The 10,045-nt window shown below is 53.8% G+C and overlaps 4 protein-coding genes across 9 annotated transcripts; 2 read left to right on the top strand and 2 right to left on the bottom strand.

The window, feature by feature from the left end:
* The first annotated feature begins 746 nt into the window (after nt 1-746).
* H310_04867 (hypothetical protein) lies at nt 747-3,034 on the top strand. Its single transcript, XM_008869401.1, has 4 exons — nt 747-1,182; nt 1,238-1,407; nt 1,802-1,992; nt 2,042-3,034. Exons 1-4 carry the CDS (start codon nt 762-764, stop codon nt 2,868-2,870), a joined length of 1,611 nt encoding a protein of 536 aa, XP_008867623.1. The 5' UTR covers nt 747-761; the 3' UTR covers nt 2,871-3,034.
* Nucleotides 2,836-5,999, bottom strand: H310_04866 (hypothetical protein). 5 transcript variants are annotated; one of them, XM_008869397.1, is made up of 6 exons: nt 4,261-5,993; nt 4,024-4,216; nt 3,833-3,980; nt 3,588-3,784; nt 3,346-3,524; nt 2,836-3,296 (listed from the first exon to the last, which is right to left on the bottom strand). In XM_008869397.1, the coding sequence occupies exons 1-5, from the start codon at nt 5,959-5,961 to the stop codon at nt 3,346-3,348; spliced, it is 2,418 nt and encodes an 805-aa protein (XP_008867619.1). In that variant the 5' UTR covers nt 5,962-5,993; the 3' UTR covers nt 2,836-3,296. The 5 variants fall into 5 exon arrangements, with proteins under 5 accessions (XP_008867619.1, XP_008867620.1, XP_008867622.1 ...); XM_008869398.1 differs by having other exon boundaries at nt 2,836-3,345; nt 3,395-3,524; XM_008869400.1 differs by having other exon boundaries at nt 2,836-3,345; nt 3,395-3,524; nt 4,117-4,216.
* A 576-nt stretch (nt 6,000-6,575) lies between these two features.
* Nucleotides 6,576-8,137, bottom strand: H310_04865. Of its 2 annotated transcripts, XM_008869394.1 has the most exons (10): nt 8,067-8,137; nt 7,961-8,014; nt 7,888-7,912; nt 7,766-7,835; nt 7,510-7,704; nt 7,388-7,453; nt 7,216-7,343; nt 7,063-7,150; nt 6,915-7,010; nt 6,576-6,860 (listed from the first exon to the last, which is right to left on the bottom strand). In XM_008869394.1, the coding sequence occupies exons 1-10, from the start codon at nt 8,104-8,106 to the stop codon at nt 6,645-6,647; spliced, it is 978 nt and encodes a 325-aa protein (XP_008867616.1). In that variant the 5' UTR covers nt 8,107-8,137; the 3' UTR covers nt 6,576-6,644. The 2 variants fall into 2 exon arrangements, with proteins under 2 accessions (XP_008867616.1, XP_008867617.1); XM_008869395.1 differs by having other exon boundaries at nt 7,766-7,912.
* A 111-nt stretch (nt 8,138-8,248) lies between these two features.
* H310_04864 (hypothetical protein) lies at nt 8,249-9,932 on the top strand. Its single transcript, XM_008869393.1, has 11 exons — nt 8,249-8,282; nt 8,340-8,393; nt 8,455-8,479; nt 8,530-8,599; nt 8,657-8,878; nt 8,924-8,989; nt 9,036-9,163; nt 9,223-9,313; nt 9,362-9,397; nt 9,445-9,504; nt 9,567-9,932. Exons 1-11 carry the CDS (start codon nt 8,255-8,257, stop codon nt 9,783-9,785), a joined length of 999 nt encoding a protein of 332 aa, XP_008867615.1. The 5' UTR covers nt 8,249-8,254; the 3' UTR covers nt 9,786-9,932.
* Nucleotides 9,933-10,045: the final 113 nt, after the last annotated feature.

The raw sequence follows: 10,045 nt of genomic DNA, 5'->3' as shown, positions 1-10,045 counted from the left end.
TAGCCCTTGATGTTGATACCTCTATTAAATTATATTCAGGGTGTTGAAAAATCGGGGGATCACTGAAGTATGGATGGATTAACAGTAAGTCCACATGATAATTGAAACAGTCAATAATATCCCGTCCACATATTGACAACAAGAATCGAATCACACGAATCTCATTGGCGAATTAATCAATTTCCACGATCTGATTGGTCAGAATATCTTTTTACACGAGCACCAGCTTAAGAACTGTCGTCGTCGAAAGCTCACAAACGCGTAATACCAACGCCACTTCAGCGTGAAACACAAGTTCATCGCGAACCCCTCCACAACACCTTTGGGAGAGTCGTTCACAACAATCCACACCAATGTACCAGTGAACCTCAACGACTACCCTCTGGAACTTCTGCAGATTTCAGCCAATCAAGCGAACAAACATAACCTGATTGGAGGGATCCCTCTCAAACCCAAGATTTCATCGAAATGAACAACCATCCGTCGGTCGGATCCAACAACTCGATATCCGCCTCCAAGATCATCCATTCACCGCAAATGGCACTAATTTCCACAATCAATTCAACCGCGTTAATCATCCGAGCGCACTTGATGTGCATGCCGTCTTGAACAGCAACAACCGCAGGAACAAAAAGAGAGTTGAGGGTTGTTCCATAGGCAAGACCTTTGAAGTTGAATTTTCGGCCAAATATAATATTTCGGAGGTTTATCGGGTTGTTTGGATATTGAGTGGAGGGAGTTCATTTTTCGATCTTGGGACAATGTACGGCGGCAGCTCGAGCTACGGTGGTGGAAGCGATCGCTACGGCGATTCGTCGTCTCGACGCGATTATGGCGGCAGCAGCAGCTACGGTGGTGGAAGCAGCTATGGCGGTGGCAGCAGCTACGGCGGAGGCCGTTCGGGTGGTGATCGATACGGCGGCGGTGGATTCGGGGGTGGCGGCTTTGGAGGGGGCGGCGGCTTCGGCGGTGGTGGAGATTTGGGAGCCAACCTGAACACGAACATTCAGTGGGATCTCTCGAAGCTTCCTGTGTTTGAAAAGAACTTCTACTACGAACACCCGGACGTGTCTCGTCGCACTGAGGAAGACACTGTACGCTGGCGCGCGAAGCACTCCATCAGCGTCAACGGCAAGGGCGTCCCGAAGCATGTGGAAACGTTTGAAGAAGCATCTTTCCCTCGTAAGTCATACTACCGTTAAACGTGGATAGCTTGTCTCAGACAGGGGTGTCGTAGAATACGTGCTGGACGAAGTTGTCCGCCTCGGTTTTGCATCGCCCACGCCAATCCAGTGCCAAGGGTGGCCCATGGCTTTGTCTGGTCGCGACATGGTCGGGATTTCTGCGACGGGGTCCGGGAAGACTTTGGCGTTTTTGCTGCCTGCCATCGTTCACATCAATGCACAGGTACGTCACGGGACGTCGCTACTTTCAACGGCTAGTTGGTTGTCTTTGTTATGGGCACCTGCCCTCGACACACCCTGGTCTCTGTGCATCGCTGTGGGGTGGCTATGTAGATGCGTGTGGGTGAAGTGCGTTGAGTGCGTCGAACTGCGACAACCCCAACGACGGTGTGTGATGAAGCGCGTGTTTGCATGCGTAGGATCCCAAATGATCTCACGCACCAAACAACTTGCGCTCATGCACGAACGAACAATGCAATCGAGAGCCTCTTTGGTGGCGATTGCAGCTGTTCAACACACCCCACACTCATCCCGCACCCCTGCATCGCGTGCATTTCCATCGTCCCTCGGCGCGATGGGGTTTCCGTGCTAACCTCACGCTTGTGCTGCTTCATTAGCCGTATTTGCAACCTGGTGACGGGCCCATTGTGCTTGTCATTGCGCCGACTCGCGAATTGGCCGTCCAGATCAAGCAGGAATGCGACAAGTTTGGGTCGAGCTCGAAGATCAAGAACACATGCGTGTATGGTGGTGTCCCCAAGCGTGGTCAGATTGAAGATTTGTCGCGCGGCGTTGAAATCTGCATTTGGTATGGCACCTTGATTGGGAGGATTCTAGTTCTGACAGTCGACGGATAGCACACCCGGGCGTATGATCGATTTGCTCAACATCAACAAGACCAACTTGCGCCGTGTGACGTACCTCGTCCTCGACGAAGCCGATCGCATGCTGGACATGGGGTTCGAACCGCAATTGCGCAAGATTGTGAGCCAGATTCGCCCCGACCGACAGACGCTCATGTGGTCGGCGACATGGCCGAAGGAGATCGTGTCGCTCGCCCACGACTTTTTGAACGACTTTATCCAAGTCACGGTTGGGTCGTTGGAGTTGACTGCGAACAAAAACATCACGCAAGTGGTCAAGGTCATGACTGACATGGACAAGTACGGCGCCCTCATGGATTTGTTGCGCGACGTGTACGAAGGCGGCCGCATTATCATCTTTTGCGAAACCAAGCGCGGTGCGGACGAACTCTGCCGCAACCTCAAGGGCACGCGGTATGCGACCCGGGCGATCCACGGCAACAAGTCGCAGGAAGAGCGCGATTGGGTGCTCAAGGAGTTTAAGGAAGGCAAGGCGCAAATCCTTGTCGCGACTGACGTGGCCTCCCGCGGGCTTGACATCAAGGACATTCGATATGTCATCAACTTCGACATGCCCAAGAACATTGAAGACTACATCCATCGCATTGGGCGAACGGCGCGTGCCGGCATGAAGGGGACAGCAGTGTCGTACTTCACGGCGGAGAACGGTCGCATTGCTGGCGACATGATTCGTATTTTGTCGGAAGCCGGCCAGGAAGTGCCCCGTGAGTTGGAAAACCTGCGCGGGTATGGCGGCGGTGGGGGTCGTGGCGGTGGCCGTGGTGGCCGTGGCGGCGGACGTGGTGGCTTTTCCCGTTGGTAGTGAAAGTTTATATAATGACAAACAAAGACGACGCTTCGGGCACCCTCTTGACATCATGTATCTGTCGCTTTGAATACAACAGAACGCCCTTCTTGAGTCCAACACCTTCGATCGACGAAGTTGTGTCCCGTTCGATTGTTCCGGGATGTGTGAAATATACCTTGAAAGTCCGCGTTATGTTGTCATCTCAACGCCGTCGGCACTGGCGCGAGCTCACGCGATGCGTTGTCGCGCCAAGACACTATTTCAAGTCATGCCAGTTGCATCCGTGCCTCCTCTTTGCCTCTTTGCAGGAACATGGACCAGGGCAAAAGGTTCCTACGACAATGGACGGTTGCCGAATCCGTCCGCGTAACACAGTGTGGACGGTTGCCGCCCCTGTGCAGGTGGACGGACATGGGCAGCAGCACGTCCTGCGCCTCGTCACTACACGTCAACTTTATTGTACATTACAGACTGGGGAATTCCGACCAACCTACACATGCAAGTGAAACGGGACATCGTCGTCGACGAGCGTGTCGAACTTGTTGTAGTCGATCGTGACCGAGTCGGGGGTAAAATCGACGGTGTTTTCGAAGTGCTTGCTCATGACAAAGTTGTCCCAAAAGTACATCTTTCGAGCGTACACGTTTTCGGCAAACGTGCTGTCGAGTCCTGTCCAAGAAGAACGTGGTCGAGTGAATCGTCGGGACGCGTTGAAGCGACCGCAGTTGGTACCTGTAAACAGCGCGATGACGGACACACGGTACGCCGACAAGTCGTCGGGCGTTTGGAATTGAAAAAACGGAGAGTTTTCATCAATGACGTGCACCAACGTGACGGGGAGCAAAATCGACGGCCACTGGGATATCACCAGCGGAACATCCTGCATCTGCCGCAACCCAGTCTTCAAGTTGGTCAGCACCACGCCGAGTCTACACCATCGTTTCGTTCCATCTGTCCCAACGAGATATCGACGTTACCGAAAATGGCTTTCCCGAATGTCGCCGTGGTGCCGGGTGTTGGCGGCCCGAAGGAGCAGGCATCGGTGGCCGTGGTACGTGGAAAGCACGATCTTTTCCGAAAAGTGAATGTGCGCGCGGGGCCGGGCAAACTTGGACCATGCAATGCCTACATGGGGTGGGAAGAGTCTCGTCGACTGGATGTCGCGTACCTGTAAATATAGTGATAAATACGAGGCTCAACACCGACTCGACTGCCACCCACACGTTGTTGATGTAGTGGTCGGGGCTGGGGGCGACAGTACCATATCCAATCGTCGCCCACGTGTGAAAACTCATGTAGACCGCGATTTCAAACGGATGGCTTCCGTTCGCCACGTCCGGGTGTACAACCAGTTGGTCATACTACGGATCGAGTGAGACGATGACGTCGCAGAAGGACGACATACGTTCATGTAGTAGAGCAGCCCAAACGCCACATTCACCACCACCGACGAGCCAAGGATCATCAACAGAATGCGCGGCCACTTCATGTGGAGCGCAGTGTAGTAGAAACTCAAGAACGAGTACGACACGGGCACGTTCTTTGCGTGGACGCGGACAAAGCGCGGCGTGTTGGTAATCTCAATCGAGCGATCGCTGCCTGCGCTCATGGACCGACTCAGCAACCGGTCTTCCGCTCGCTCGAGCGCATAGTCGTCGCTCTGTCGAAGGAGATCGTGGACATCTCCTGACGGGGGTATTGACACAGGCAGCATGACGTCGCCAGCTAGTTGTTGATGCAAATGCACCAGTTGGTCCGCCGTGAGACCGCCCATGCTGCTGGACGGTCGCCGTTTTCGCAATATCCGCTGCGTCCCCACAGACGGCTGCAGCAACGGTTCAAACAGCGGTTCCATGTTGCCTGTGGGTGTTGACACATCTCCTTCTTTGACTCGAATTGCTCGTTGTGACGACGACCATGTCATTTTTGGCGTCGGCTTGCACAACTGGTCCGTTGTGTGTGCGTGACAAAGTCCCGGCCGCGTGGTAGGTGCCGAGTTGTGGTGTCCTTCGCCTCGGTGGTTCCGCACCTTGGCTACCACGATAGGCGCAGGCACGATTTGACTGAGCTTTGCAAAATCCACCGACACCACCATCGTTGTTTCGTCAAAGTGCAGCATCTCGGCAAATTTTTGGCCCCACTGGACCATGTCGATCGTGTACATGCGGCGTTCGATGACTGTGTCTTGCAGTGTCGAGTCGACACCGGTCATGGACAGTTGGAAAATCATCTCGGACATTTTGAGCGTGTCTTCCGTCAACCCATGCAGCGGACTCTCGGCGTCGATTACGTGCACGAGTGCCACGGCCATGCGAAACGAGATGAAGTTGGACTGCAACAGCTTGAGCGGATATTGCCGCATGACGAGCTTGCCCGCCGCACCGAGCGACTTTTCAATGCGCATCAAGTGGAGGTTGAAAGTGGCATCCATGACAACATCCGTCGTCACGTCCGTGCTTCGTGTCGCGTTAGCCACGCGGAACACGAGCGCGAGTTTATCTTTACCGTACGGTTGCACGCAACATACGACAGAAAACGCCATCTTCGCCTTGGGTTTGGCAAACTTGGCAAAGACGAGACCGGACAACGCGGCCGTGAGCAGCAACGACACAATAGCTTCTACCGTGATGACATAGTTGCTGCATCTCGATTTGGGAAACAACACGCCAAACCCAATCGTGGCCATGGTCTGGAAACTCAGGTCAAAGTTGCTTCGAAAGTCGCTGTAGTCGCCGAAGTCGTCGCACGCCGTCAGGAGTAGAGCAAAGACGGCACACATGGCAAAGTACACCACAGCGTAGAGGATGCCAAACGGCACCCATCTCATGTTGAGCAGGATGTAAATGATGTCCTTGTACTGCTTCCTTGGATTATTGATCGTCTTCAGTCGAGGAAGAAAGTTGTGTTCCTCGCGGTCCGCCAGAGCTCGCCGTCTGAAAAAGTTGGGGTTAGCTGACCCATCCCCGTGGTAGTGGATGTCGACGCCGGGCCAGTCGAATATCCAAGAGGAATGCCACGGTGCAGACAGAATTGGAATGTCCTCTTTGGACGCGTGTATGTCGGCCACGGCGGACTTCTGGAACTGGAACCTCTTCTTCGACACCATCGGACGGCCTCGAGATCTTCGGCACGCCGTTGAAAAACTCAACAAATACTGTACCACCCTTTGTCCTGAGCACCGAATGGAGTATCCGTATGACATATGGGTTATCCGGATGAGTTCATTCAACGACGGGCTACTTCAACACTATATTCCATCCATGGTTTCTACTGTGTTTGCACCTCAAATTAGTGTTAAATCAGTAATTGCTCTTGCCAAATCGACGCGCGAGCAGACACGAGTCGACCTGTGAGCCATCCGTCGTGGGAGCGGCGACATCGCAGGACGAAGGAGCTGGGTGTGGGGGGTGCATTCACATTTGGGTAAGTAAATCGGCATGGTTGTAGCCCTGACCAACCCAGCCTCTCGTCGGATGCACCGAACTGCTATGCTCGCGCCATCATGATGCAGATGACGTGACACATTGTCTCGAGATATATGATGCATCTAAGCGCTTGAGGTCAGCCATATCTTTGCAAATGTTCCACTACGTCCTAAGTAGTCGATGCAGTGGCATCTATGCACACGTAAATATGGTGGACAGAAAGGCCGACGACCAATGCATCCCGTTCGAGCATTGGTTGACGGTACTGACGTGAACATGAGCGACACATCGCGCCTTTGATCGTAAACGGTATTCAATTCTCACATTTTCCACGCAAACACATGCAGCCACCGACACAGGGTGCCTAGCTTTGAGACACAAGACCGCTTTGAATGCACCGATCTATAGCTTGCAGCGTCGCGAGTCCAGTCGCGTGGATGTTGATCAGGACAGGATACGCCACTTCGGACTCGTCGGGGTCGTCTACTTCTGGGTTGACGCGAATGAGCGTAGCTTGGCCATGACCGGCCTCCAGTACAGCTTGGACAAGCTCTTCGCAGTGGTGACGCACAGTGTGTACCTACGCATTCCGCGCACGCATGACCTACCAAGAGCTGCATCCCATGTGACGAACCCGCGTGCCGCACCCAATCTCGAGGACAACCAGACGCTTGGTCGGGTTCTCTTCCAGCACTTCGAGCACTGCATTTTCCCACGCGTGATACCGGTCCTACAGCGATCTTTCAGCGTTGTGAAATGGTCCAACTGAGTGGCACACATACAGCCACGGCTTGATTTTGAATCCAATGCTTGTCGCGAAACATGAGAACGTTTGGGCGTAATGGACCTTTGCATTGAGGGCACTCGAACCTACGCCATTACCCACATCTCTTGTCAGCAGCAACGTGCTGTCGAAGGACACGTGGAGCACGTACATGGGCGAGGTCGTGTCGTGCACGAGCATCGTCTTTGGGTCAACATCGAAGCGATAGGTGGGCGGGAGTGTCAAGATGTTGGTGGAACATGGAGGAGATCTCTCTTTCAGGCCCGCGCATTGCCAGTCCTGCAAACGTTAACACGTCGAATGATTTGGTGCGGCGATCGTACGTCGGTATTGCCATGGACATCGTACACTTCGTTCTTGGCAAAGCCGCGAGTGCAATGCGAGTCAACCTGTTTCCAACTGAGTGTAGGAAGAATGCCTGTACAACACGACAAAATCGACTCACGTTTGAGGTAAAGATGAAGAATGGTGCAGTTGTTGTGTTGGTGGAGTTGTCTGCGAGTTTGTCCTTGACCAGCGTCGTTGTGAACCGCTCCTTCCATCGCTTGAGGATGTCGTAGCCTGGATGGGGGGTTGTGTTCCGATATAGATTGATCGAATCGCCCCAGAACCCGAGAAATACAGAATAGTCCTCGTACACCTACAAGTGTCATCTTGGTATGGCGGAGTTGCCGCAGCGCAGAGAGTTGTGGAGGGCGTACCCAATACGGATCGCACAGGTCCTGGTAGTCGACTCCCATCTCGTAGTATGCTTGGACATTGGCAAGGTCTCTGGGTAGTGATCGCAACGGTATAAGAAGATGAACTTCATGCACAAGTGTACTTGTAAACAGGAAGACCAGAGTCCGCTACATGGTCATATTGATCATGTGGACCGCCAACGCTGATGGTAGTACCTGAAAAGCCGGCGCCGACTGCAACCAACAAGATATCCGCGCGAAGAATCTTTTCTAGATGAAGACTGGGCCTTGGCACATGAGCGGCCTCAAGCGACAACCATACCTGCGGCGGTCACGATCGCTGCCATCGGAAGCGCGTCCATCGAGTTGATGTGGGGTACCTTTGCCAGCGACGATTCTGAATTGAAGTGAGGTCCATTTTTCATAAAACTTGCCAAATCACGAAACAAATTTCATTTTTTCGCACGAAAGGCCATTCGTACTTAATTGACACTTTAGTTTTCACTTGCAATGGACGCGGCACTCCGCGCGGCGGCAGGTGTGTCCGACGACGATGGATCGTCCGTGCTGACAACGCAGACAATGTGTGCGCTAGACGACGTTCTATCGGCCGACTTCCTCCTTGTGGCGGTTGGCGCTGGCTTTTCAGGTATTGATTCGGTGGCACGTGGATGAACGAAGCTAGTCAGTGACCCTTGATGATGGGATAGCGGACTCGGGCCTACCTGTGTACAAGTACGATCTAGGTCCACACGTCACCTTCCATGACTAACGAGGAACGAAAGTGACATTGCCAACGTGGCGGCGTACAAGGCCATGGACATCGAGTACCGCGACTTGTGCGATGCGCAACTGGTAGTGAGAATTGCGTTCTTGTTGCGCGCTCGTCACGAATCGCCTTTTGACGAGTAGGCCCATGTGAATCTCCCGCTGTTTTATGGATTTTGGGGCGACTGTTTCAACATGTACCGCGACACAAAGGGCCACGCCGGATACGACATTCTACGCAAGTGGAAGGAGCTCGTGTGTGCAAAGGGTGGCGGCGCGATCATGGCCGCCCTTTTGGCTGACCAGTCCAGCAAATTTCACGTCGGAGATGTCACGAATGATCCATTCTTTGTGTATTCGTCGAACGTACGAACCGCCATGTTGTGCACGGGGCTGGACGTGTGGACATAGGTGGACGCCCACTTCCACCAACACTTCTCGGTCAACGAAGTGTACGAAATCCACGGGACCACCGAGGTTGGCCGATAAAGTCGACGTTTGGCTAAGGGTTATGAGCTCGTAGTACTGGCAATGCGCAGGTGCGACCGATGGCGTGGCGCCATGCCAAGGCACGTGGGAACTGCCCCGCGACTTTCGGTTCACTGTCGACAAGGCGTCCATGCTGGCTCAGCTGCCCAGTCCCTTGCCACCGTACGTGATTTGTTTGCATGATCACCACCTTCCTTGAAAGCATGCTCTGTCCCTCCTAGATTTCTCCAATGTCCGCAATGCCACGGTCCAGCTCGACCGAATGTTCTCATGTTTGGCGACAAATCGTGGATTCCAAACGATCGAGATGAGGTGGCGTCGTCATGACGCCGGCGCATCATGATGTTTCTCGCGAAGTAGGCTCGGTATGTTGCGTGGGAAGCGGCTGTGGAAGAGGTGAGTGATCCATCGTCTTGCCCACCACCGTGCGATACGCGTCGTAGGCATTAGTCCGCGACCGAAGTAAGCGCCTCGTCGTGTTGGAAATTGGATGCGGCATGCGAGTACGGTCACAACGGTGGCAGTTTGACGAGACAGCTCATGAACTCGTCTGGTTGCGGCGTAGGTACCGAGTGTTCGGATGGAGTGCGAAATGGTCGCGAGGGATATCGAGGAAAAAACGCAGTCCACCAACCAAGTCCGCCACATTCGTATAAATCCGATGGATGCCGACGCAACACCATCGCCGACGCTGCAGCACATCCCATCGACGGGTCTTGCTGCACTCTCCGTGATGGACCACCACATGAACACCGTCATCCTTGCCACCGACCGAGCTGCTTAGAGGACTAAACCTTCGCCAACCGGTCGAGAAGGACGGTGTTGGGCGAAATAGAGCCATCGATTCACGGAAACGTCGAGTCCACTCGCACATTTATCACGTGGGTGGGTTGTTGCTCGTCTCCGTAGCGACCATTGCTGTCTTGTTCCATTCATTCTTTCGTCGTATTTGAGGCCATCGCGACAGAATTTCGTCGCTGACTTGATGTGCATACCCACGTACCATTATGTGCAGCGCACTGGGGACGAGCCGGCGCTGTGAGT

Source organism: Aphanomyces invadans (genome assembly GCF_000520115.1).
Source record: "Aphanomyces invadans strain NJM9701 unplaced genomic scaffold supercont1.8, whole genome shotgun sequence".
NCBI lineage: Eukaryota > Oomycota > Saprolegniomycetes > Saprolegniales > Verrucalvaceae > Aphanomyces > Aphanomyces invadans.
The sequence above is the reverse complement of the archived record's forward strand: the minus strand, read 5'-3'. Positions and strand labels throughout refer to the sequence as shown.

Excerpts from the sequence above, each read along its gene's own strand:
- H310_04867 (XM_008869401.1), top strand. The coding sequence starts at position 762 with ATGTACGGCGGCAGCTCGAGCTACGGTGGTGGAAGCGATCGCTACGGC. Across the intron at positions 1,183-1,237 it reads TGAAGAAGCATCTTTCCCTC|AATACGTGCTGGACGAAGTT; the intron begins GTAAGTCATACT and ends GGGGTGTCGTAG. Across the intron at positions 1,993-2,041 it reads GGCGTTGAAATCTGCATTTG|CACACCCGGGCGTATGATCG; the intron begins GTATGGCACCTT and ends GTCGACGGATAG.
- H310_04866 (XM_008869396.1), bottom strand. The coding sequence starts at position 5,961 with ATGGTGTCGAAGAAGAGGTTCCAGTTCCAGAAGTCCGCCGTGGCCGAC. Across the intron at positions 4,217-4,260 it reads GGCTGCTCTACTACATGAAC|TATGACCAACTGGTTGTACA; the intron begins GTATGTCGTCCT and ends CTCGATCCGTAG. Across the intron at positions 3,981-4,023 it reads ATTTATCACTATATTTACAG|GCATTGCATGGTCCAAGTTT; the intron begins GTACGCGACATC and ends CACCCCATGTAG.
- H310_04865 (XM_008869394.1), bottom strand. The coding sequence starts at position 8,106 with ATGGACGCGCTTCCGATGGCAGCGATCGTGACCGCCGCAG. Across the intron at positions 7,836-7,887 it reads TCTGGTCTTCCTGTTTACAA|AGACCTTGCCAATGTCCAAG; the intron begins GTACACTTGTGC and ends ATCACTACCCAG. Across the intron at positions 7,151-7,215 it reads CACGACACGACCTCGCCCAT|GTTCGAGTGCCCTCAATGCA; the intron begins GTACGTGCTCCA and ends GTAATGGCGTAG.
- H310_04864 (XM_008869393.1), top strand. The coding sequence starts at position 8,255 with ATGGACGCGGCACTCCGCGCGGCGGCAG. Across the intron at positions 8,879-8,923 it reads TCTTTGTGTATTCGTCGAAC|GTGGACGCCCACTTCCACCA; the intron begins GTACGAACCGCC and ends GTGTGGACATAG. Across the intron at positions 9,164-9,222 it reads CTGCCCAGTCCCTTGCCACC|ATTTCTCCAATGTCCGCAAT; the intron begins GTACGTGATTTG and ends TGTCCCTCCTAG.